Here is a 23,699-nt window from a genome sequence, read left to right on the forward strand (position 1 = left end):
GCAAACCATAGACAGGCGCACGAGCTCAACACTGCGTTCAAGATCTATGTTGAAGCAGTCCTGAACTTGCCGTAAATATTGACTTGAGATCGAGGTTCAATGGCGGAGTCGGGCTCTACAGCCTATGGTCCATATCTTTCCAGGGTCAAGTCTCTAGAGGACGCTTATCCCGCTCTTAACCAGCTTTTCTTCAAGCTATCAGAGTTTGGCGATAGGGGCCGGAAGGTCGTCGACGTTACTTACCGAGACGAATATGGCATTCTACCAGGACGGTGTGCTGTTCTCGAGTTCAAAGACGGAAATGTTAGTCACGAGCAATTCGACCAGCCCAAGGATCTGCGGCTCCATTTTGCGACTATCAAGAACAGCAAGCAGGAGACAGATGCATGCCGCTTATATATCCTCGAAGACCTTGAACCTGAGTTCATAGAGCTGCTCGGTGACGGAATTGGCGTCGACCCGCTTGTCTTTGCTGAGCAAACAAATGCTTGGTATTTTACAGATGTCCAGTCACTCGGGCACCGCCAACTACCTTCTTTGAATCGACCACAGAAGTCCTTCACACTCCGTTACCATGAGCTTCGTAAGCTTGACTTCGAGTATAGGCACGATCTCTCAGACTTGCGCAGCCAGATGACCTTCGCAATAAATCGAAGGTTATACGAGCCTTGGGTTGTTGTTGAATCGCCCAGCATGCCGACGGAAGACTCGGTGGGCGTTGTCCGTCGCTGTGTCTCGTTCTGGACAAGTCAGAGAAAGGAACACGCCTCTGGATCTGGGTGGAATGGTAAGCCTCGTCTTATCCGAAGTAACACAAAATGACTCACACCTCACCAGCTGTCATGCTGGTCGACCCACCAATGAATGTCGCCCGAGCCAAACGGGATGATGGAAAATGTGTTGATCAAGCTGAATCTCCTCTTAACTACATCTTTAGCGGAGAAGATTTCGGTAGTCGGGGTGAGTTGTGGGAGGCTCGAGACGGCGATGTGTTTTTCAAGCTGGGAAAGAAGCGACATGCCAGCGAACCATATCACAAAGGCTGTACAACTCTTTACCCGCTCTCGTTCTCTTCTCCGGAGCGCCTGAAGACCGCGGACGTGATAGCAAACGCATACCACAGAAACATGGATTCCCTCTTCGATGAAACGATTTTCTACTGGAAGAACCTCGCCACTGCGGAGGACGTGCGAAGTGTCCGCAAAGACTCGGTGAATTCTACGTATCATCTTCTGAAGCACATCGGTTGCCATTGGACGAATGTCTTGGAGCTGATCTCTCACACCCTTGCCCAAAGTGAATACTTCAGCGATGACAACCCTGCAACCAGACCCAAGCATATGAGCACTGCGGAATGGAGACGAGAATTCTACAACGTTGTCGAGGCTAGCCACAAAATCAACTACTTTCGGCGGAAAATGATATATTTCGAGGCCAACATGGCCTTGAACCTTGAACGTCTCGGTGCATCCCTCGACTGCGACCTGCAGATTGACGACGCGCCGAAGCTTCCGCGCGCACTTTCTGACGCACAGAGAGACTTCCAGGTGCTTGCATCGCGCCTCAGACCACTCCGTGAACGAGCAAATAATCTCTCCACAGTTGCTAAGGATATCGCATCACTCAGGGCGGCATTTCAGGCCATCGAAGACGGTGCAAGCGGCTTGTCTCTGAGTATCCTGGCCACGGTCATTTTCCCGTTCACGCTCGTGGCTTCGATGTTTAGCATGGCGGACAATTTCAAGCCTGGAAATTCCCAGTTCTGGTTATTCTTCGCGGTTAGCATTCCACTGAGTGCAGTCATTATTCTGTTCCTGATACTCAACCAAAACTGGGAGTACTGGCGTAATTATGGTGTTCGAACATTGCGGTCTATTGTCGAAAGAAAGGAAAGTCAAGCAAAAGACAAGGACGACGCGCAGATGAAGAGCATGGAGCTCCCTTTGTGACAGCTACGACGGCCGTGCAGGTGGGGAACACCATCGGCGCTCATCCTACACAGTAAGATTCTCCACGAATCTCTCACTTACCGTGCCAACGGAAATCAAGCATGCCTTGCAAGACCCTGCCTGATTCGCTCCGCTTCGACCCGGCCAGGAGTGACAGGGTTCGTATACAAGGGTCAACTTAAAGCGTATCTTTTCCTTTCTGAGGCAACATGATTGAGTATACAGCTGCTGGCCGCTCCAAGCTTCATATCCTGCAATTGTGGATCCTCTGCGCTCGGTTAACTACTCTCGTTGACATGGACACTACTGCAATGCTGCGTTGTCAAACTGCTTAAATGCACGACCACTTTCCAGAGCCCATGCGTGAGATAACGCCAGATTTGAGGTACTGATCTCCCCGGTGAGTACTCCGTGCCTTTTTGCGCGTCACCCTCGTACACAACTCTTCACCGTCGATCTGCGGTCGCGTATTAGCTCTGCTCCCTGCTTTGTCCAGTTTCTCAACCTGATTCCGTCAAAATGCTCGACCCCAAGGTGGAAGACCTGGAAGCTCTGGCAGAGACATGCATGAAAACAGCAAAACAGATAAAGGAATACCTCGCGTCCAACAACCTCCCACAACCCACCTTCGACCAGAATGGGCCAGAGTTCTTCCCGCCAGTCATTCCTGAGATCGATGGTGCCCGACTCGAACTCCGTGCAGCTGCGAAGAGGCTGTATGATTTGTCTGCTGGCCCCGACGAAGTTTTGACATGGCATACCTATCATTGCGTGCGTAAATCCCCCTTCCACACCTGTCCCTGCAAGCTACGGAGAAGCATGATATGCATGACACCCACGTGGACAAGGCCCTCCCGCCTCTTTCCACGCCTGTCCTGACCCGCCTGCAGGCTCATGATCTCAACGCCTTCCGCTATGTGCATCGGTACAACGTCCCATCCGCCGTCCCGCTCGACTCAAGCATCACCTACCCAGAGTTAGCGTCCAAACTGTCTCTGGACCCTTCACAGCTCAAACAAATGCTCCGCCAACTCATGGCAATCCACGTCTTCCACGAGCCCTCACCAGGTCTTGTCGCACACACGGCATCCTCCCGGCTCCTGTCTCACTGGGGCGTCGGCTCCTTCAACAACTTCATCGCGGAAGACACCTTCCCCGTCGCCGCTAAAGTGGTCGAAGCGCTCGAGCACTACGGCCACGGACGCCAGGAACCGAACCGCGCCGCCCTGAATTTCACAAACAATACCGACCTGGTGCAGTACGAATGGTACGAGACGCAACCCGCCCTGCGCGACCGCTTCAGCAAGATCATGACCTTCATGTCCCAAGCGCCCGTCATGGCGAACGAGCACGTCGCGCGCGGCTTCGACTGGAAGTCTCTCCCAGCAGACAGTATCGTGGTCGACGTCGCAGGCAATGTCGGACACTGTTCGATCCCGATCGCCGAGGCCAATCCGAACCTGAAGATCATCGTGCAGGACCTGCCCAAGATCATCGCGCAAGCGTCGAACCCGGAAACGAGTGTGATCCCCGAACCCCTCCGCTCGCGCTTCGCCTTCATGGAGCACAGCTTCTTCAATACCCAGCCGGTCAAGGGCGCGGCCGTCTACTTTCTCCGGATGATCATGCACGACTATAGTGACGAGTACGCCCTCAAGATCCTGCGCCCCATCGTGCAGAGCATGAGCCCGGACTCGAGGATCGTCATCATGGACCAACTGATGCCGCCCACCGTTGGCGTCCTACCGTACGATGTGGAGCGGATGATGCGTACGACGGACCTGCAGATGATGATGCTGACGAATGCGAAGGAGAGAGACGAGGAAGAGTGGAAGGATTTGGTGGCCCGGGCCGGCGACGGCCTCGACCAGGGCGTGTTTGCTGGCACCGACACAGACGCAGCGCACAAGGGAAGGGGTAAGAAATTGGGGATCAAGAGCATCCAGACCCCACCCGGTAGTACGTTGAGTGTGATCGAGGTCGGCTTTGTGGACGAGCAACAGGAGCCGAATGGTATGGCCAATGATACGGCTTGAGGGCCATGGTTTGCCTGTCCCCATGGTCCGCGGTTATGGCCACAAATTTCACAAGCCCGTATGTAGAGAATTTAACTGACTATTAATTGCACTTTGGGCCCCGGAAGGGTGTCCCTCCGAATGAGCGAGCTCTTCTTACCTGACTGTCGCAGTGAAGATGGATACTACTAGTACCTCTAATTCGTGCGAGTCCAGACTACTCTGGGTAGAAGTGCTATAGCGAGAAAAGGATGACTACGTGTGAAAACCAGCCAGCTTCGACCGGATAGTAGAGTCACAACGTAGTGAAAGTGCATTCGAATGTATGATTCCCATTCCTAGAATACACTAGACATAATTCTCTTCTGTTTGAGAGTCAGGGTGAGGACACACGAGAGCTCGAACCCACTGCACTTGACCATGGAGACACATCAAGAGCTCAACATGATACAAGCAGCATAAAGCACTTCAATCCAGCCAGCACTGGCCTCGGCAATAACGTCCACCATGGAGACACACGGGAGCTCAACATGGCATAGGCAGCTCAAAGCATTCCAATCAGCACCGGCTTGGTAACGACATCAGCCACGGAGACACACAATGAGCTCGACGTGGCTTCAGACGCACCACCCTTCTGACAAATATCTCCATAATCATACAGTATCGACCTGGATGGCCTCTGTGGACCTATGCTTCCAGGTATTGGACGTCCATTAAGTCCTTCACGCATCCATCATCTCCTCGGGATCAGTAATCCAAACAAGTTCTCTTCCCTCAGCTTCAGCTTTCCTTGCTGCCTCCAATCCTGCATCGAATTCACGATTCCAAAACTCGCGCGACTCTTGAGAGTCTCGTTCAGTCCAGTTCTTTCGGACAAGATCGTCAATATAAGACGAGGCGATGCCGGCTTCAACATAGGTTTGTGGTTCAAGCCAGTCAAGGTTCGCTGCCCATTCATCGTATTGATGTTCTCTCTCATAGTCTGTCATTCCATCTTCTCCAACAACAGTGTTGTCTAACGGTTTGCGTGCAACTGGTGTCGGGGTTGGTGATAAGGTTGTTTGTGTAGGAGTATCCGCATGCGTCCTATCTCGGATTGGAGGTGTGGTTGATACCTCAATCTGTGATTCTCGGAAGGTGCTATCTTCTCCAGGTGGTGAGGAGGATCGTGATCGCGCTTGTTCGGTGAGAGAGAGGCGTGATGAACGTGCTGGCTTGTATTTCTGCGCATCGGATCTTGCCTTCTCCAAGCGGCTCTCGGCTGTTTCGCCCATCCCACTGTCGTTTTGAGAGGTCGATGATGGCGTAGCTGGTGCAGCTCCGGGAAGCTCTGCGTGCGACATCCGAGGTGTGCTAGGTTGTGGAGGAACATCTTCTGTTTCTTGATCAAGTGTGACTGTGTCTTCGTCATCCATGTATTCGTCGAGATCTGGAACACGGAAATGACCGGGAGAAGGATTCGCGAGGGATGGCCGCCAGCTGTCGTCGTTCGGATCGAAAACACTGGTGTCAAGTCGGAACTTGGGAGTCTTGTTGTTCTGCGTGTTCTCAATAGTAGTAGGAGAGTGCATGCCGCTCACTTCTCTGGCCGAGATACTAGACAGAGAGCTGTCTGATTTTTCTGATTTGTCTGATTTCTCCGACGGGTCAGAGAACATGCTGCCATGGTACTGCCCAGAACGACCATATGTTCCGTAGACATGTTTGACTGAGGTTTGGGAACTGATGCGCACCGATTTAGCAGATCGTCCGAGAGTGCCGAAGCCGTTCGGCCGCAATGCCGAGCGCAGAGGAGTCTGGGGTTCCATTCTGTTCGCTGGGGTGGATGGTTGGCCATTTTGGAGTTGTGTATCTTCAAGTCCTTCGACCTCCTGGTCTTGGTCCAGGTAACTGTCATCGATACCAAAGCCACCTCTTCTGGGTGGAGGTATCGCGCCATTGACAGATGCCAATTTGCGTTTGCTAGTGCCTGATGTTTCGACAGGATTAAATTGCGAGTCCGCCTCGTTATTGTTGTTGCGCATAGCTGCGAGCTGTTCACGACCTGCAATTGTGTTCGCCATTCGTCGGCGTTTGAAGTGTTCTCTTGTGAAGATCCTGCTATCCAGTATTTCTGGTTGTGGAGTAGGAGATTCAGGTTCAGGAGTGCGTGGTGAGGGGGTAGGGCTTTGTGGTTCGGCCGGTTCTTGAATCGGCGTTTGTTGACGTTGCGCGTCTTCTCTGGGACTGCCGCGTTGTTGTTGTTGCGGTTGTTGTTCTGCCTCACCCTGGGCGCCAGTGAAGTAGCCAAAGATTTTCTTCACACTGCCAAAAAGACCGCCTGCTCGCGCTGGAACTTGTGTAGGTGTTTCTGGCTGCCTGGCTCTTTCGTAGCTCTCGTCAGTTCTTTCTGAGGACTTGGGGGTGGTATTTGGTCTTTCGACTGGCGAGATGACTCGTCTCGTGAATGGTGATTCGCGTCGGTGGGAGAGTTTGGGGGGAGCGGAGGTTAGAAGGCTTCGGTTTCGTGTGGTAGAGAACATGAAGGTGCCGCGAGAGCGAGGTTGTTCTGGTGTGATAGCTTTTCGCTGTCGCTTCGACTCGCTTTCGGCCGCGTCATCTTCGCGGCGTCGCTTCGCGCTCGTGGTCTCTGGATAGCTAGTTAGATCTACATCCGTCTGGGTAGATGCGTCTTTGTATAAGGGAACAACGGGTGCAGGCACTTTGGGAGTGCGTGCAACACGGGGACGGGCCATTCTTCGCTCACGTTTTGGTGGTTGATACACTGCAAAGCCCTCGGGTCGGGCGCCTTGCCCACGGGTGTGAGCCATTGTTGTGGTGTTTATGTGGTGGTGAAGGAGGAAGTAAATTAAAAGTGAGGCTGATATGAGATGAGTTGAGTCGGGATAACCGCATTAGGTTTAGTGCCATGGGGCTTGGCAAGACAATGCTGAGTCCGGGGAAGACGCCATTGTCATTCTTGCGAATAGAGCAGTATAGGAGAGGAGTTCACCCTGAAGGCAGCGGTTGCAGATTTGGGTAATTGTCAACACTGTACTCTGAGGCATAAGGGGATCCCCCAATGTGATAGGCGCGGTGAGCCCCCATGGACTAATACGACCATCAGTAGTGAGGTTATGGTGTTCCCCAAACTCCAGAGTAGGTGCCCTTCTATTCCGGTGCTGTCGCTCTGGGACAGACGTCAAGCATACAGGCATCATCAGATATCTTTGCTTCTACGGAGCATTTCGAGTCTCCAGTCGAGCGCAGCCTCGCGCTGATAAGGCTGAAAGCCACGTGACTCGCCAAGACCGTTTACAATTGAAGCTCTCTTCGATCTCAATCCCAGATCTATCGTACCACCAACACGCTGTATTCTCACACGTTGCTCCATCCTCACAATGGATCAACTCTGCACGAGGTGTGCGAGACTGAGTCTCATATCCCCACGCAGGACCTCATCACTAGCCTCCACGAGCATCACTCGAAGATTTTCCTCTGGGCGCATGCTGTGCGCTGAAGGTAGATCACTCTCCTCTCTCACCTCCTAATTCATCTAACCAGTCCCGAGCAGACAATTCAAAACCACCTCCAAACCGAACACCTTCTTCGGGTCCGCGTATCATCCGAGAATTTGTGAACCCATCAGCCAAAAACTCCAGCCAAGGTGCCGGCCCTCCACGCGTCCTCCGCCAAACAGGATCACCCGTCCAGCGCGGCACACTCCTCCGCCGAAATGGTGCAGGCCCATCTCGTCTCCAGGGTGCGGCTACCGGCCAAAACGAAAGATCTTCCACTCCGCCAGGCCCCATACTTCGACGCACCGGAGCTCCTCGCACCGGCCCATCAACCCAACGACCTCAGCGTTTTCAACCTGGGACCGCTCGAGCGGCGGGTGCCACGGGCCCCAAAATCGACAAACGCATCCGACGCCGCGACCAACGCACTGCTAGAAAAGCCGCCGAAGAAGACGAAGACGAGCTCGACATCGAGGAGAAAGTCGGGCACTATATCAACACGGTGATCGATCCCCCTCCCAACCCGACCGAAGAAATCATCCACAAGCCCGGGCAGGACATGTCTATCGAGTCATTGCGCGCCGACTGGCCGAACACACCCTTATCCGCGACCGGTCTGACCGAGACAGTCCAGCAGCGCATCGAATGGCTCGCGCACCGCCTTCCGCATGGATACCAGACGCCTCAGCAGCTCGCGGAGCGGTATGTCAAGGGCTACTTCACGCGGTTCGAGTCCGAAGAGGAGAAGAAAGAAGTGGTCCATCTGGCCGAGGAGATGGCGCAGAAGCGTGCGGACGAGATCACAGAACGCAAGAATGTTGAGGTCAAGCCGAGGGATATGTCCTTCGACGATGTTGTTTCACGTCAAGCAGAGCGCCAGGGTCTGGCCGATACCTATGTCAGGGGCAAGTACGCGGAAGTTCAGAAGCAGAAGATGCCGTTCTTGGATCATGTCGTGGAGAACCTGAACAACAACGTAACCTACAAGGGGCCGGAGACAGACCAGTTCATGCAGACGGTTCAGAAATTGATGGCTGCGGGACGTCCTGGACAGGCTCAAAAAGGTGCTTGAAGATGGATCGCTGCACTGTTGATAAGCCATAAGCCTCTCGAAGCATGGCATGAGCCGTGTTCGCTTGACGTAGTCGCCTAAGGGTTCGGGTCGGAAGTAATGGACCTAATTCATGTATTCTCTAAAGAAAGACAGTACTTTCTCTTTCCAACCTGGTTGAGAACGCTCCATATGCAAACCACTCAAGATCTGTCACTGTTCCACGCTCAGACACATCTAACACATTCAACCTTCGACCTGTGAAAGCCATTTCACAATACCTCGACCTCGCGCGATATTAGCACGAAACGGCTTCCTATCATGTCTGTGCATTTTCTTCCTATTCAACTTCTCCCACTTCTTCTTTTCTTTCTTTGATTCAGCGTTCTCAACCTGGATTTGGACCGGGGCTTCATTTGTGACAAGCCTATGCTCGCAGCAGACAGGGCATGAGTGGTGTGTCGCCTGGAGGTTTTGTGTGCAGCGGACGTGGAAACGTTTCTTGCAAGGCAAGGCTATTATCATGTCCAAGTGGAAGATCGCCTCGGTGCAGAACAAACAATGGCCAATCTGCTCGCTGGAAGCTTCTTGAATGAATGGCCACAATTTTCGTCCGACGAAAGCTCTCGCATCCGCAAGTTCGTCCTCCTTCCGCTTCCGAGCCTCGAGATTGTCCGATATAGCTGCATACCACTGAGAAAGGGGCTCCGTCGTTGCTGACCACATTCTGTATGCTTTGTTCCATATCCAAGCAGATGTCGTTTTCGTAGTTGACCAAGCGGAGTTTACCTTCCTCCTATTCTTCATGGCCCGCTTCGCGTCTCGGCGGGAAGTGAGTGGTGTGTTTGGAATCTGCGTCGGCGACTTCTCTGAGCTCAGTCGGCGCCATATTTTAGTGAACCAAGCTGTAAACCAAGCCCAATCGACCTCCGGTGGCTTGGGTAGTAGCAGTGCTCCGTGGGGATCCTGTGGGAAGCGGAACAGCCCTGGAATGAGGCGTAGAGGCACACATTCGCCAATTATGATGAGCAGCACCAGGACGAAGAGTCGGAGGAGGAAGTAGCAGGTGTACGCGGCCAGAGTTGAGATTATCACAAGCGTTGCCATAAGAAGTGGTTCCATCTTGTCGAGAAGAAGAGACAAGCGCTGAGCTTGTGTAAGGACAGAGTCGAGAGCGTGCAAGGAGTTCGAGAATGGAGATTGGTGATGGCGTAGAAAAGCCAGTACTGAGCCAACCGAAATAACAAACCATATCCAGGGCGAGACAGACATTTTGAAGATAGTCCACGAAAGACTAAATGATATCATGTAAAAAATGAGAGGGGATACAGTGAATGGATGCCTTGAGACGCGATTGAACGATGTAATCACAATCCAAAGATGCGTTCTCCTGCATAAACTGCCTGGCCTGCAGCTGACTGACGCGGCTGCCATGGTGGACAGGACTGTTGAAGACGCATGGCGAGTGCACGCAGGCACGACGGCGTCGGCGAGCTGAGCTCGACAAGGTCGTCCAAAATAGGACTCCCACACCTACCGGACTCACATAACAATCGGTTGGAGTACATGTGTGATGGCTCAGCAAAGGGCATAAACAGAAAGTTGAAGAAGGTCAGATGAAGTTCTTCCACTAGTACGGTATTTACGATCAGCCATTATCTACACGTGACGCCCCTTTATGGTCCAGCCTAAGGTACATAGCTCTTGTCAAACAAGAAAGCACTGTCTGACATGGAGAAATCCTTCAAACGAGATCCAGCTTTTCTGGTAACTGGTGTCAGCGACTGACAAAGAGCAGAGGATATGGTGCACCCTCCGTAGCCCAGACGGTCTTCATATTGTTGGAAGTATGAATCTAGGACATCTACTTACTGGCTGTATTTCACGGATTATGGGACTCTGCTGTGACGGTCAGTGGCACGGACGGGTGCCTTCTACGGTACAATTAGTGTAAGTAGAATAGAATCAGCGGCCCCTTCAGTCATCTTTTCAACTATTACTTGAAGCTCCTGGCATTCTATTCAGTTCTATAGATTGACACAGATACGACTTATTGACAGCTGTATCTCTATAAATGAGAAGAACCTGCTGCTACAATGAATGATAGAGGCGTGCATCTCGGTCAGACCCAGTGATTTCATTTTTGGCAAATATCCTCGTGACTAAGCATATCGCCGCTTTTGCTCTCCCTCGGCTCACCTGCCACTTCCTGAGCGCTCCTTGAGTCTGCCTGAGCCTTTCTTCTCCCTCTCTTCCTCTTTATGCACAACACCAAGTTTACATTAGCGTTAATCCGGTACTACGGTGCCGACAACATGCGGGCCTGGCTTCCTGAGCATCGAAGAATTAGATGACCATCATTTCCCAGAGCTGAGCTTGAGCACTTTCCAGCAGGCGCGCTCATTTTCCTACCGTCGACAAGCTCATTGGAAGCTGGTCTTCAGAAGCTCCGGCTTTCTCTGGTATAGGTCAAGAATTGCCTCACCGAATAGTCCATTGACCCATGCGAACCTGAACATTTGTTAGGACATCAAATTGCTCACGCTGTGGGCCGTGGACGCCTGAGGCCGAGATTAACATACCAAGGTCGGGTGAACGCTTCCTCGTTAAAGGTGAAGATGGACTCATGAATTAATCCTGAGTCGGCGTAGTTAGCTCTTGTTCGACTTTGACGGGGTTACTCCAGAAATGAAACTTACCAAGACCATTGGTGCTGCTGACGAGGGTACGTAGACAGTCCTTGATCTCCTCGTCATCATCACTCGTCAGGATCTGCGTAATTGTCGACATTGGCCAGCCCCAACCGGGACCAATGTGTGGGCTGCTGATCGAGCTGATGACAGGTCCTTTCATGAAGTACGGGTTACTGGTGCTCAGGATTCTCTTGCGGGTCGTCTGGTAGGTTTTGTCATCTCGTTCGAGGAAGCCAAGGTAGGGTGCTGACAACAAGCTTGGCACGCCTGTGTCATCCATGGCGTTGATACTACCGAAACCGTCGATTTCGAAGGCGAAGTACCCTTCAGAGGTAACGGCGTGCTTCGTGATGCCGTCCCGAATCAGCTTGGCCCTCTTGGACATCATGTCTATCAGGCACTGCGGAGCCTTGATTGCTTTGGCGATGGGTATGACTCTCTCCAGATTTGCGGCCAACATCATGTTGGCTGGCACAAAGAGTTCGTAGATGCAAGCATCGTCAGAGGGTCGGAAGGCGGAGCGGACCAAGCCTGTACCACCAGCGGCCGGGTTGCCGTAGGCATTGTTGTTCAGCGTCTCAGTGCCTCTGTTCGTGAAAGCAGAGAACGTGTACGGCGCAATGACGATCGACCCGTCTTCATTGTACGTGGGGTACGTCTGCTCTCCGACAACAGTCATCAAGGTTTGAACAGCATCGGTCCACTGGTACTTGGAGAAGAACTGCGAATCGTTCGTTTTCTCGTAGTAGTCGGCAGACAACTGGAGGAATGACGCGATCGAGTCAAGCTCGTATTTGCACTCGAACACGGTATAATTGTCCGGGTCGGGAAATACTTTGGTGTTGGCACTGGCATCCGAATTGTTCACGGGCTCGAGCCCGGATTCCAAGGGCGGCTGGAATGCATTGCAATACGGCCACTCGATGAGGAACCGAGCTTGTAGGTTGATCAAGCCCCGGAATAGTGAGGCCAAAGAGTCTGATTCGGCGGTCGCATTGGTGAGGAAGGGCAGATACGAGTGTAGTTGCGAGGCCGAGTCCCGGATCCACATTGCATCTCTGATCAACATGTTGCGATTAGCCTGGTCCACACGTAGCTGTGGTCTGTGAATGAATGATAGCATTGCTCTCGCACTTACATGTCTCCCGTGATGACGAAAGTCAGCTCTTCGTCTGAGTCTTTCGCCTTGCCTCTCCACTTGACTGTCGTGTCGAGTGTGTTGGGGTATGAATTCTCAAACAATCGGAAGAGGTCGGGGTCCTCGATCACCCCTTTCAGCTCTTCAATTTTATTCTCGACCTCCTGAGATACGAAGGTCCGGCACTCTGCTGGTGGACGCTGGTAGCCGAGCTTGTATTTCCCTTCTGACAAAGGTGGGTGGCTGACGTTGGCATAATCTGTATAGTCTGTAGGACAGTTGGTGCGCTTTTCTAACTGCACAAAATCGAGCGCTTCGTTGGTGGCGAGACCCCATGCAGCGCTCAGCAGGCCTGACCAGGCGAGACCCCGAGCTAGAAGCATCGTCGAGAAGTCGGCTTCAGCTTGACCTGGAAATACTGAGTCTTGGAGACGGAACTAACCTCTTTCTTGAGACATCAAGATACTTCGTCACCCTTATATACTCGAGACAGCATACCTTTTGACTTGAAAACATTTACAAAGGTGCCTTGGCATGGAACGCATTTCCCTTGAAGGCCAGCGCACGATGATCCAGGGTTCAGGGTTCAAGCTCCACCCTCGAGGCTTACAAGATCAGGACTGAAACAGCCACCACGGTACCGCGACTGAATCTGGGGAAAGTCGCGGGGCGTCGTGGAGTCTGCTCCAGACGCCAGAAAGGAGTTTGGATGGCCTTGTGATCTTCATGACCGGAGAGCATTGCTTTGTCACCTTGGATAGAAAGATTGGTAGAGACCTTAACGTCGAGAATTGGGATTCGGGTCTCCACCATTGTTTTTTTCAGTCTGGTTCTCGCTCAGGTAAAGCTATCCGGGATGCATGTAACCCAACATGCTCAGTAGTAACGTTGCAGAATAGCCACCCCTTTTTTGCCAGCAGTCTTTCCCCACCGCCATTACGCGGAGAAGCGGAGGAGGGTTGGAGAAAGCTATGCTTCATGCCCCATTTGACACATCAAGCGGTCTCAGCTTCAGCATTCACCCGAAATGGTACTATTTCCTATAGACTCAGGTGAAGAATATTCATGATAGGAAGTCTAGCGGCGCATCCAAAGATGGACACCAAGTCCGGCTGCGTGTTTTTTCAGCCTGAGGAAATGACAAATGCCCAGCTGAGCATGGAACAGCACGTTTTCAGTTGTCAGGATGAGATATTGCGATTTTCGTATCAGTGAGTTGATTCTATCTAGATCTTCGATTTACGTGTTTCCATCTCGTTTGAGGCGAAACCTCGCCCTCGGTAGCTTGAAGACAAACATGGCCAGGAGGCAGTATCCGGAACAGAAGCTGGAGAGTAAGGATTCTGCAGCCAGCCCACATGGACAGCGACCAAATCTTACCACAACGGCAGGGTGCCATTTCCCTTGAATCCTCCCAAGGGTTCCATCTATTCAAGCAACCGCATTCTCAATGTAGCTGTAATTCTTCGGATGGTTGGAGTCGTCCACTACAGTGATCTTTTCCCCGTCTTGGGTCACCTCAACGGTCACTTGAGCCAGTTGTTTTCTCGCCGCATTTGACTTTGGCGGGAAGCGACAGATGGCGTAGAGCTCGTTGACTTGCTCCAAGCTCAATCCTTTCGTCTGTGTGAGAAACGTTATCATTAGTCCAATTGCAAAGTGCCACTTTTGATGCCAAGTGCTAGCGTACCTCATAAACACAGAAGTAGGTGAAGACGACGGCGAGCAGACAGCAAGACCCCCAAACGAAGAAGACCTTGTAGCTCAGGCTACAAAATGTCAGTATCAGTTACTGAAGTTCAACTGGATATACTTGAACATACTCTGCATCTCCAGGCCCGGTACCGATAAGATATGGGGTTGCATAAGCAATAGCCCAATTAAACAACCAGATTGTAGCAATTGACATCGAAACAGCTTTGGCACGTATCTGAAGAGGGAAGATTTCCCCGACAACGGTCCTGTTGCTGCCTTAGCGAGAGTTTCACATGGTTGGCAGAGGAGACTCACCACCCGACAGGACCCCAGGTCATGGCGTTAAAGACAATGTAGAGGCAGACGAAGGCGATCAAAACGTTATTCGCAACGTCAGAACTGGCCCCAAGACCGACACCGCCCACGATGAACTCGCATACGAACATCCCGGCTCCTCCGAAGAGAAGGGTGGGTCGGCGACCCCATCGCTCGACAAGTAGCAACCCGGGAATGCAAGAGAAGACATTGACCAGATTCGTGATGAGAGCGATCGTAAATGGTGACTTGATCCCGGCTTGCACGAAGAACTGCGTCCCATCTATAGAATCATTAGTCACAAACCTCTAAAAATGGTGGAATGCTTTTTATGACACTCACAATAGAAAATGAAGTTTACCCCGACCAGTTGATTGAGAGCCATGACAGCACACCCGGTAAACAGACGATATACATGATGGTTCTGGGTTGTGAAGCAGTCTCTCCATCGACCTGGCTGTTCCAATTCGGTAGTGCAACTGATGACGATAGTCTCGAGCTCCTTTGACAACTCCGGGTCGTGCTCATCCTTTCTTCGGAGTTGGGCCAATGACTGCCGTGCTTTATCCATTCGCCCTTTCTTGACAAAGTATCTCGGCGTGTCGGGCAGCCATAGCATGCCAGCGATAAGTACGATGGCGAAGAGGACTTGGATGGCGCAAGGAATCCGGTAGGAGCCAGAGTCATCGCGTGCATGCGTACCCTGGTTAACGCAGGAGGCAAGCAGGAGTCCAATTGTGATGAACAGTTGGTATGACCCAATGAGAGTCCCTCGCAGATAGGCCGGGGCAGTTTCCCCTTGATACAAAGGTATCAGTGAAGAGATGAGGCCGACTCCAGCACCTGCAACGGCTCGACCGGCAGTGAAGAGGGGAATGGCAGTTGCCGCGGTTTGCATGATGGCACCAGCGCTGAAGATAATGCAAGCGACCACCAGACCGAGTCTGCGGCCGATCCGATCGCCAATAGGCGCGCCGGACAGAGCACCACAAAAGGTTCCAACAGACAACATTGACACAATCAATGACTGCTGGCCAGCGGTAATAACAGGCTCTCCAGCGCCGTCTATATGTGTCGCGAAAAGCTTCTTCCAGTATGCTTCCTCTGTTCGTTAGAAATTGATACGAGCCATTGTGAGCCTACTCACAAATGGCGAGAATCTACAAAGTCCGTCGTGGGTCAGCGGATTGTCGTCTCAGCTTTGTAAGCGTAGTGCTCGGGGTACGTTTTGTTCATGTTGCACTGACCCATCGTGGAAGAAATAGGACTCACCCCAGATATTGTGCCTGTGTCATATCCAAATAAGAGTCCTCCAAAGGCCACGAACAAAATCATCATCACGCCAGGAAAGCCGCCGATGTCCCGGCTGGGAATTAGATTGGTCTGAATCATGTTGTATGCGGGTGCGCACTAGTGCTCTCTCAATTCAATTGTTCTTCCAAAGAACTGAAAAATCGACAAATATTTCCTAATTCCACGAGGCCAGAGCATGGCTTTAAGTATTGCTGAGAATGATCCTTTGCCATTGTCGAGTGAGGAGGTGAGGATGCCGAAGCCTGGAAGGACCCACTGCTCTTCAACCAATCATCACTGTGGATCGGTTAGAGGACGGAAGACGGTGCCTTTCTAAGAAGGCCAGGCGGAGAGCATTACTGGAAAAGGCGGAGACGCTCGTGCTGGTGGATGCTGTGCAGATCTGGCGAAACCACATTTGTCGTTGAATCCCCTTGGGGAATCAAATTCCATGCTCGCAAGAGTCCATGGCGAGTGCTCGTCGTTGGGATTGCATGCTCAACTTGTGTCTGGGTTAAGATTTCCAGCAGCTTGTTGCGCTCGGCCATGTCTGCCACCCTGTCCCCGCATAGGGAGATTCCCAATGACGCCAATATCATTGCCGGACCAAAGGTGTGGTGTGACAATGCAATACCGCCCATGGATCTGAGGTATTTGAGGCTCAGCCGGTCAATTTTTTCGGCTGCCAATCGTCTGGCGTAGCCCACAATTGGGACAGTCGGGTCAAAGCATAGAAGCAGAATTTTGGAGATGAACAGATACTGTAGACTGAAAACTGTAGAGCAGGTTAGTAACCGAACCCTGCAAAGCGAGAGAACGCCCGTATTACCTGCCGCTTCACTGGCTAGCCATATCTGTGGAATTGTAGAGGTATCCGTAGCTCCAGGCTTTGCGTAATAGAAGGGGTGGTAGGTAGATGGCAACGTATCGCTGACTCTCACTGATTCGTCGTACAAGGCACGGTATTCCGAGGTGGACCTTTCTGGACTGCCAAAGCAGAACATGATAATGTTTGCCAAGTTCAGTGTGCAGTAATTAGACCAGTCGTGCTCGTTGGTCAAATCGAAAGTCGTGTTACGAATGAAATTCACCCGCAAGTTTATGTCAAGTGGTCGGTGTTGGACCAGAGCAAAGTTGATCTCTTGTCGAAGTGCGCTCCAGTAAGTGCACTCTCGGAGCGAGCTCGTCGAAGATTCTAGCCAGTCCGAGTGTGTGAATGCCTTAATGCCCAATAGATGTGCCTGGAGATCCATTCCATGTGGATAAGCTGGTGATCGACCTCAGTTTAGTCGACCGCAAAACACATCGAACAAGATGACCAGCACAGGAAGATTGACTTACCATCCATTTCCTCTTTCGTCCGCAATATGATTGTAGCCGCAAATAAATCATCGTTCATGCTCTCCACTCGGTTGGCTAAACAGACGATCATTTCTTGAACGCACTCTTCGCTGTAGCGCTCCGCCTTGCTGGAGTCGAAGTTTGCAATCGTCGCGAGGTGTCGAGAGCTCAACGCTAGGACGGCTTTTAAAAGTATGGGCGATACGTGAGCTTTCCTGACGAGCTCGCGTGTAAAGGTCTTCTCATTATCATTCATATCGAACTACAGTTTAGTCAGTTGGTGCCGGTGATAGCCGAGAAGCATGTAGTCCTCACCCATGGGCCGAGTTTCTCCAGGAAGTGTCGAAACAACGAAGCCTCTTCAGCTGTCGTGAGGAACAGGGTTGTGTTATACAAGGCCGCAGGAGAGGCGTCGAAGAGATCGGACACATTGTAGTCATCGTCCTGAGCTGGAGCTTCGGTCTCACCAGATCTGCTTGGGACATCGAGGTCCACAACATTCAATCGCCCATTGTCGTCCACATCAATTCCTGTCAGGTCGAAGTGTGCATGGTCATCCACGAATATGACTAGATTTGACCAGTGAGAAGCCCTCCAATTACTATGGAGATTGCCTACCGGAAGGGGGTACTGATAGCCATCTTTGCTCGGTAGGAAACTCGAATTCGCATTCATCTGGACACTCGTCGTCTGATCCGAACCTACGACGCGTCAATGTTCAAACATAAACCCGCGAAAACACAGAAAAATGGAGATATACCAAGTGAGGTGGCGGAACCGGTATTTCTCTTCTCGTTCGCAATTTACCTTCAACAACTCGCACTGAAGGCATGAGGGCTGTCTTTCGTCGCCTGTCCTACCAGTCAGCGAACCTTTCGAAGACCACATGAAATTGCCGACATTTAAGGTGTCGCTGCCTGCATGACTGTATCATACATTTAGCTGTGATGTGTCAATAAGAAATAGCAGTTAATCGAACCTCGCATCCTGCCCGAATTCTGGTAGATCTCTGTTCTGTGTCTCTGCTGTCTTCACTTTCCATGATTAGTGTCTCACCGGGGCTAGAGATCCACCTTACACCCGCATGGCGATGCTGCAATTTGCGAGAAAACCATGTGAGTATCAATCACGAATCCAGGAGGCGCACCCAAAGACGAAAATCCTAGCAATTCCAACTCTCAAAACTGGGCATCAGAGATAGGCCTCCTAGCCTTGGCAACGCCTGAACGGAGCTAACAGGTACTTGGGAATCGAGGCCCGATCGTCCACTCGTGCGCGCGCAGTCACTCCGCAAGTGCCCCAGTAAACCACAAAACCCGCTCGTGGATTGGCGGGGTTTGGAGGGTCGAGAAGGCTAATAATTGCTTGCAAGAACTCGGGATCACGCCGGTGCACCCCAGGTAATCCAGATGATGACTATTCTCGGGAACGGATGTCTTTTAACAATGCTCGTCAGTGAAGCATTATGCTCAAATTCTTTCTCTATAATTATATGCTCTCGTCAAGTGCAGGAATGAAAAGCGCACAAAGCTCTGAAGGTCGATTCAAACGCCGCTTAGGACAGCCCAGGCACATATCTTTGACCCGCCAAGGAATTCAATGCTTTGGCCCACATGGTCCCTCGCTCCCGATGGCTCCTCATTATTGTACCATTAGAATATTCTCATGCGTGAGCCTTGGGATTGCGTCGTGAGACCTGCAGGGGGAGAGGTCCTGGTGGGTGGTTGAAATGCTCGTATCGTTCTTGCTCCCAGGTCGGACTGGGTAACGAAAAGTCATATCGATGAACCATGGTGGCCGTCAATATATATTGCTCCAGATAACTGATGTTGCGGCCCAGACAGCCTCTTGCACCGGCACTGAAGGTGAGGAAGTATGGCTGGATCTCTTTGCCCTGCTCCGACAGCCATCTCTCAGGATAGAAGCGTTCTGGGTCCGGGAAGATCTTCTCATCTCGGTGGGCAACATAGGAGGACATGCCGACCGAGGTTCCTCCAGCTATCCACTCTCCCATAATGTTAGCCCCCTCTGCCGGAGTGCTTCGGGGCAGATTGAACGGCGTAGGGGGATAGATGCGCAGAGCCTCATCGAGACAGGCACGCAGATAAGGTAGGTGTCGGACCTTGGGGTACGGAGACACAAGTTCGTCCCCAAGGTTGGCATCGAGCTCTTCGCGCAGTACCGAGAGACAACGGGGATTCTTCAGCAGGAGGTACATTACATTGTTGACCGCGATCGCTGTGGTTACCGACCCTGCATTTACTGGTACAGTCAGCGGTGCCCGGGGCCGAGATAGGGAAGATTGAACTAACACATCACTGACAGCTCCGCAATGATCTCCCCCCATTCAAGATCGTGAGCCGATCCAGCCTTAGAATGCATCAAGGCCTGGAAAAAATCATCTAGGCGCTCCCCAGCCTCGTATCGTGCGAATCGCTTCTTTGCGAGATGGAATACCATGCCGGGGTATGCATCCCCCAGTTTCCAGAGTTTGGAGTACCCTGGCACCCACTTTGTGAGCTTAGCCAGGTGAGGGTAGAACTCGTATGACCAAACCAGGTGGGACTGTGCGGTCAGCAGAGAGTGCAGCGTTTCCCGGTAGTGCACCACTCGTCTTGTACCGTCCAACTGTTCACTGATGAGGTCATCATCGCCTCTCGAAGTGAAGCCGAGATCTTCGCTGAGTCCGATGTCTGCGATGGCGTCCATCGTGAAGTAGTTTGTCCACTCTCGGTAGTCGACTTCTTGATTCTGAGCTTCACAATGGTCAAAGTGGTTGACAAGGCGGGTGACTTTCTCGGTGATCTTATGCTCCCAATTTTCGAGATTCTTCAGTGCGTATGCACTCGAAAGCATTTTCCGTTTGCGCGCGTGGTCATCTTTATCGATCACATCGGCGACATGGAAATGGGTCCCGGCCAGGACGTCGTACATCTCATCCTTTGTGCATTGGGTGGTATGGCCATAGATATCCTACAATGGGTTTTAGCAAAAGCCTAGCATTCAGGTCGGGTCCAGTCACCTACCTTGATGGCCTTGCAGTCACCGAAAGACAGAGCGTTAGGGCCAATTCTGATGACCGAATGCTTTTGATGGAGTTCCGCTAGCGTCTCTGACCGTCTGCCAGACATAGATAGGACCATGTATGGAAAATTCGAGAAGCCAGAGAAGGGGCTTAGGTTGGGGTACTTTCGAAATCCTTTCGCATCGTATAGATACAAGGCAAATGGATAGACAATGTTGCGAAGCAAAAGGTAGAGGGCGGCAGCTCCTGCGAAGACGTAGCCGAACATGGCACTGAATCTTGTTGGAATGATACGTTGAGAGGCGACATTCACGGCAGAGCTTTCGCGCACGAAGGATTAAGTATCCTGCCCCTTCAGCTTTGAAGCCTACCGCAGGGGTAGCCTGAATAACGACCTTCAGTCGTCGAACATCGCTGCAGAGAGACTCCCTGAACTGGAAGCATAGCCCGCGGATGGTCCAAAGAAGAAATGCCATCCGTAGGTCCGTCCATAGACTGTGTGAAGGCTGCGACACGTCATGCTCGAAGTCGCGGTTTCACCGTCGATGAGGAGACCCTCACTGTGGTCTTCGTAATCGTCGAAGCGGTGGCAATAATTCCGTACAGTGTGTTCCACTGACACTGGCACGAAAGTGGTTGGGACTGGTGCCATCAATGTTTTCGATATGCTCATTGCAGACGCGGGGAGTGCTTAGTGACACAGGATTACTGCCTGTTGACACCCATCTGTTGGCACTCACTCGGCACGGTTGCCCAATCGGGACTGCACCGCGAGTCAAGATATCTCCGACACTCGAGCCGCCATACCTTGTTCATAGTCCTTCCTACTACAATTTCATCAATTCAAGCGTTTACAAACGTGATAACATGGGTCACACCAGCATGGCAAGGCTTTCCGACAGCCGGAGCCCCGGTATCTCCTCATTTGCTTTCACGAACGTCGGGTCCCCAGATGCGACCCTGCTTTAGCGCCGGAAAGGATTAACATTCTGGAAGAGTAGGAACAAAGCTAAACCGAACGGACACTGGTCAATAAGTAAGTCTGGGCGTCATCCTAATGTAGTTCGTTTTACGGGTGCTCTTACCCAAAGAACTTCTTCTGAAAACAGAAAATATTGCCTGAGCCACCGTCTTGTGGTTCCTGAAAAAGAAACGGCATCACTGTCGTCAGATTCCACGATGTCTGTGATCACTTTATAAAAGCACAACAACAGCATGGCGAGGCATGCTGGACGAGCTGCAACAATCAAGTGTTCCAGCTGAACAGAATGAAAGAAGCGAGCGAATATTTGTTGCTGTCAGTCCAGCAGGTCCCCCCACAGCAGAGGCTGCGTAGCCTGGCTGCTGATGATTATCTCCTTCTTGCACTCGCCTTGCTCTGGAGCCTCTATCATCTGCGTTCTCGGAGGACGGTTTCGAAAGCAGAAATTTGGTATGTCCGACCACAGAGATCGATTCAAGGCCTAGGATCCAGTTCAGGCAAAAGCCAGAGTCGAGATATAGCATCAAAGCTTGAGCAAACAGTAAATGACCGAAGCAGGCTTGTTATGTTCGACGGTGACTAACAGCTCGGTTTAGGGCGCCAGAGTCCTGATCTTATGGTCATCGCAATCCGGAACCTCAGAAGAGTTCGCCAGCAAACTTGGCCAGGAATTGAAGAGCATTTTCCAGTTGTCTACTTTGGTGGCGGATCCGTCCGAGTATGACCTGGATTCTTTCAATGGCATCCCAAAATCGACTATTGTGCTCTTTTTCATGTCCACATATGGCGAGGGGCACCCTGCAGACAATGGGCTCTCGTTCATGGACTGGTTGACCAAAAGTAAAGCCAGTGCCTTCAGAACTGTTCCATACGCGGCTGTCGGATTTGGGAATTCCACATACACGTTCTATAACAACGTCATCGATCGCGTTGAGGCGGTGCTTGCTGCGGCCGAAGCAAAACAGATCTTTCCAACCTTACGTCTGGACGCTTCTCGGAAGAACTCCTACGAAGGCTACCTAGAATGGAAGAGTGACATTTTCAACACTTTCAGAGCCCTGCTCGACCTGAAGGAGCCCGAATTCGATTTTGTGTACAGCCACACCGCGACTTGGTTGCCTCTCTCCGAAAGCGAGGAGAACCTCCGTGGCAATTCCGACTCTGCAGTCAGATTAAGTCAGAGGTCTGACAATTACGAGGCGCTGGCATTGCCTATTCGGCACGCCGAACGTCTAATCGACTCGGAAATACAGACTTGCCTTCATTTCGAGGTTGACCTGTCAAAGTTGCCAGAGTTGAAATATCGAACAGGAGATTATATCCTGGTCTCCGCGCCTAACTCTTCAAGGGATGTCACAGACTTGCTGGAGCTGTGTGGCCTGGCAACGAAAAGAGCAGACCCCCTTGAATTCAAATCAAGTGGTTCACCGTGGCCCACTTCGGCTCCAAGTATTGTCACTACAGCCGAGGAGCTACTGACTTCGGCCGTCGATATTTCTTCAAGCATTCCCCGCGATCTTGCTGGGAAGCTGGCCAGATATGCGCCGACATCCGAAGCTCAAGAGTATTTGCTCCGCCTCTCCCAGGATAAGAACATGTTCGCAAAGCTCGGTCATGTCAGTGTAGTGCGTCTGTTGAAGCACATTGAGCCTCACCGACAGTGGGCGATTCCGGTCGTCTTCTTTTTCGAGTTCCTGCCTCGATTGAGACCGCGATACTACTCGATCTCGTCTTCTTCTGTACAGCAACCCCGTCAAGCCAGTGTGACAATCTCCATCAAGCATAAAGCGATGGGCCAAGCAACCAGATATTTTCTGTCGAAGCAGGAAGAGTGGGAGGCCTTCGGCAAGTCTGGCCAACCACAAAATCGGCCGGATCACGGTCAGGATCCTTCCCGGGACGATGAGCGTATCCCAACCATTGCAGCTACCATAAAACCATCGAACTTCCGCCTTCCCTTGGCTTCCGTGACCCCTGTAATTCTCATCGCCACAGGAACGGGTATTGCACCTTTCCGTGCCTTCATCCACGAGCGCGCCCGCATCAAACAGATGCAGGGGACGAAAGCCGGGAAGATTCTGCTCTTTATGGGCTGTCGAACTCCAGATGACTTTATCTATCAGGAAGAACTGCGTGAAATCCAAAACAACATCTTCAACTTGGACGAGGCACAATTTCAGATCATCACAGCATACTCAAGACCGAATGAGGCAGACGTAAGTGAGAGGAACAGTCGTGGAAAATGCTACGTGCAGGATAAGATCCGGACCTACGTAGTCGAGGTCCTCCATCTATTCCTGGCGGAGAATGCGGCGTTGTACCTCTGTGGACATGCGGCAATGGCGAGAGAGGTGGGAAAAGTGATTGGTGATGCAGTCATGCCCAGGAATGGGGAGAGCGACAAGACTTGGACAGAGTTGAAGGAGGCTAAGAGAAAGCAGAGGAAATGGCAGGAGGATGTTTGGTAACGACAATCTGCACTTTGCCCTACGGAGCACTGTCGAAATCCCAGTTCGTCCGAAATGCAAAAGTCATGCCGCAACGACGAGCACCCCGACAAATTCTTCTAACTCTGTGTAAGGGCGATGGCCCGGCTTGAACCAGCCGGGGCTGGATTCTCGTTCAATTTATACGAGTAGACAGTTTAGGGCAGCGTACGGAGTAAGGACAGGAAATTTACCACGGCACGTAAATCTCAAATTAAA

The 23,699-nt window shown here is 51.7% G+C and overlaps 9 protein-coding genes across 10 annotated transcripts; 4 read left to right on the plus strand and 5 right to left on the minus strand.

The window, feature by feature from the left end:
* Nucleotides 1-99: 99 nt before the first annotated feature.
* Nucleotides 100-1,949, plus strand: PV05_10077 (uncharacterized protein; the record flags this gene model as incomplete). The annotated part of the gene is made up of 2 exons (XM_013456474.1): nucleotides 100-787; nucleotides 838-1,949. The coding sequence occupies 2 exons, from the start codon at nucleotides 100-102 to the stop codon at nucleotides 1,947-1,949; spliced, it is 1,800 nt and encodes a 599-aa protein (XP_013311928.1).
* Nucleotides 1,950-2,337: 388 nt separating this feature from the next.
* On the plus strand, nucleotides 2,338-4,076 carry PV05_10078 (uncharacterized protein). Its single transcript, XM_013456475.1, has 2 exons — nucleotides 2,338-2,720; nucleotides 2,840-4,076. The coding sequence occupies exons 1-2, from the start codon at nucleotides 2,469-2,471 to the stop codon at nucleotides 3,983-3,985; spliced, it is 1,398 nt and encodes a 465-aa protein (XP_013311929.1). The 5' UTR covers nucleotides 2,338-2,468; the 3' UTR covers nucleotides 3,986-4,076.
* A 226-nt stretch (nucleotides 4,077-4,302) lies between these two features.
* Nucleotides 4,303-6,779, minus strand: PV05_10079 (uncharacterized protein). Its single transcript, XM_013456476.1, has 2 exons — nucleotides 6,711-6,779; nucleotides 4,303-6,593 (listed from the first exon to the last, which is right to left on the minus strand). Exons 1-2 carry the CDS (start codon nucleotides 6,772-6,774, stop codon nucleotides 4,687-4,689), a joined length of 1,971 nt encoding a protein of 656 aa, XP_013311930.1. The 5' UTR covers nucleotides 6,775-6,779; the 3' UTR covers nucleotides 4,303-4,686.
* Nucleotides 6,780-7,303: 524 nt separating this feature from the next.
* On the plus strand, nucleotides 7,304-8,715 carry PV05_10080 (uncharacterized protein). Its single transcript, XM_013456477.1, has 2 exons — nucleotides 7,304-7,465; nucleotides 7,518-8,715. Exons 1-2 carry the CDS (start codon nucleotides 7,345-7,347, stop codon nucleotides 8,531-8,533), a joined length of 1,137 nt encoding a protein of 378 aa, XP_013311931.1. The 5' UTR covers nucleotides 7,304-7,344; the 3' UTR covers nucleotides 8,534-8,715.
* Nucleotides 8,716-10,935: 2,220 nt separating this feature from the next.
* Nucleotides 10,936-12,726, minus strand: PV05_10081 (uncharacterized protein; the record flags this gene model as incomplete). Its single annotated transcript, XM_013456478.1, has 4 exons — nucleotides 10,936-11,023; nucleotides 11,095-11,149; nucleotides 11,212-12,263; nucleotides 12,344-12,726. The coding sequence occupies 4 exons, from the start codon at nucleotides 12,724-12,726 to the stop codon at nucleotides 10,936-10,938; spliced, it is 1,578 nt and encodes a 525-aa protein (XP_013311932.1).
* A 1,048-nt stretch (nucleotides 12,727-13,774) lies between these two features.
* On the minus strand, nucleotides 13,775-15,745 carry PV05_10082 (uncharacterized protein; the record flags this gene model as incomplete). The annotated part of the gene is made up of 7 exons (XM_013456479.1): nucleotides 13,775-13,966; nucleotides 14,034-14,112; nucleotides 14,167-14,304; nucleotides 14,354-14,636; nucleotides 14,696-15,451; nucleotides 15,501-15,513; nucleotides 15,626-15,745. 7 exons carry the CDS (start codon nucleotides 15,743-15,745, stop codon nucleotides 13,775-13,777), a joined length of 1,581 nt encoding a protein of 526 aa, XP_013311933.1.
* Nucleotides 15,746-16,002: 257 nt separating this feature from the next.
* Nucleotides 16,003-18,029, minus strand: PV05_10083 (uncharacterized protein; the record flags this gene model as incomplete). The annotated part of the gene is made up of 8 exons (XM_013456480.1): nucleotides 16,003-16,421; nucleotides 16,476-16,913; nucleotides 16,988-17,249; nucleotides 17,303-17,556; nucleotides 17,606-17,688; nucleotides 17,748-17,838; nucleotides 17,888-17,912; nucleotides 17,967-18,029. 8 exons carry the CDS (start codon nucleotides 18,027-18,029, stop codon nucleotides 16,003-16,005), a joined length of 1,635 nt encoding a protein of 544 aa, XP_013311934.1.
* Nucleotides 18,030-18,482: 453 nt separating this feature from the next.
* PV05_10084 (uncharacterized protein) lies at nucleotides 18,483-20,686 on the minus strand. The gene is made up of 3 exons (XM_013456481.1): nucleotides 20,014-20,686; nucleotides 19,300-19,960; nucleotides 18,483-19,249 (listed from the first exon to the last, which is right to left on the minus strand). The coding sequence occupies exons 1-3, from the start codon at nucleotides 20,278-20,280 to the stop codon at nucleotides 18,651-18,653; spliced, it is 1,527 nt and encodes a 508-aa protein (XP_013311935.1). The 5' UTR covers nucleotides 20,281-20,686; the 3' UTR covers nucleotides 18,483-18,650.
* A 158-nt stretch (nucleotides 20,687-20,844) lies between these two features.
* Nucleotides 20,845-23,680, plus strand: PV05_10085. 2 transcript variants are annotated; one of them, XM_013456482.1, is made up of 3 exons: nucleotides 20,845-21,048; nucleotides 21,122-21,535; nucleotides 21,591-23,680. In XM_013456482.1, the coding sequence occupies exons 2-3, from the start codon at nucleotides 21,281-21,283 to the stop codon at nucleotides 23,460-23,462; spliced, it is 2,127 nt and encodes a 708-aa protein (XP_013311936.1). In that variant the 5' UTR covers nucleotides 20,845-21,048; nucleotides 21,122-21,280; the 3' UTR covers nucleotides 23,463-23,680. The 2 variants fall into 2 exon arrangements, with proteins under 2 accessions (XP_013311936.1, XP_013311937.1); XM_013456483.1 differs by having other exon boundaries at nucleotides 20,845-21,535.
* Nucleotides 23,681-23,699: the final 19 nt, after the last annotated feature.

Source organism: Exophiala xenobiotica, assembly GCF_000835505.1.
Source record: "Exophiala xenobiotica strain CBS 118157 unplaced genomic scaffold supercont1.6, whole genome shotgun sequence".
Lineage (NCBI taxonomy): Eukaryota > Fungi > Ascomycota > Eurotiomycetes > Chaetothyriales > Herpotrichiellaceae > Exophiala > Exophiala xenobiotica.

Excerpts from the sequence above, each read along its gene's own strand:
- PV05_10080 (XM_013456477.1), top strand. The coding sequence starts at position 7,345 with ATGGATCAACTCTGCACGAGGTGTGCGAGACTGAGTCTCATATCCCCA. Across the intron at positions 7,466-7,517 it reads GCGCATGCTGTGCGCTGAAG|ACAATTCAAAACCACCTCCA; the intron begins GTAGATCACTCT and ends AGTCCCGAGCAG.
- PV05_10079 (XM_013456476.1), bottom strand. The coding sequence starts at position 6,774 with ATGGCTCACACCCGTGGGCAAGGCGCCCGACCCGAGGGCTTTGCAGTG. Across the intron at positions 6,594-6,710 it reads AGTGTATCAACCACCAAAAC|AGACCACGAGCGCGAAGCGA; the intron begins GTGAGCGAAGAA and ends CTAGCTATCCAG.
- PV05_10085 (XM_013456483.1), top strand. The coding sequence starts at position 21,281 with ATGAAAGAAGCGAGCGAATATTTGTTGCTGTCAGTCCAGCAGGTCCCC. Across the intron at positions 21,536-21,590 it reads CATCAAAGCTTGAGCAAACA|GGCGCCAGAGTCCTGATCTT; the intron begins GTAAATGACCGA and ends AGCTCGGTTTAG.
- PV05_10078 (XM_013456475.1), top strand. The coding sequence starts at position 2,469 with ATGCTCGACCCCAAGGTGGAAGACCTGGAAGCTCTGGCAGAGACATGC. Across the intron at positions 2,721-2,839 it reads CATGGCATACCTATCATTGC|GCTCATGATCTCAACGCCTT; the intron begins GTGCGTAAATCC and ends ACCCGCCTGCAG.
- PV05_10084 (XM_013456481.1), bottom strand. The coding sequence starts at position 20,280 with ATGTTCGGCTACGTCTTCGCAGGAGCTGCCGCCCTCTACCTTTTGCTT. Across the intron at positions 19,961-20,013 it reads GTGACTGCAAGGCCATCAAG|GATATCTATGGCCATACCAC; the intron begins GTAGGTGACTGG and ends AACCCATTGTAG. Across the intron at positions 19,250-19,299 it reads TGCGGAGCTGTCAGTGATGT|TAAATGCAGGGTCGGTAACC; the intron begins GTTAGTTCAATC and ends TGACTGTACCAG.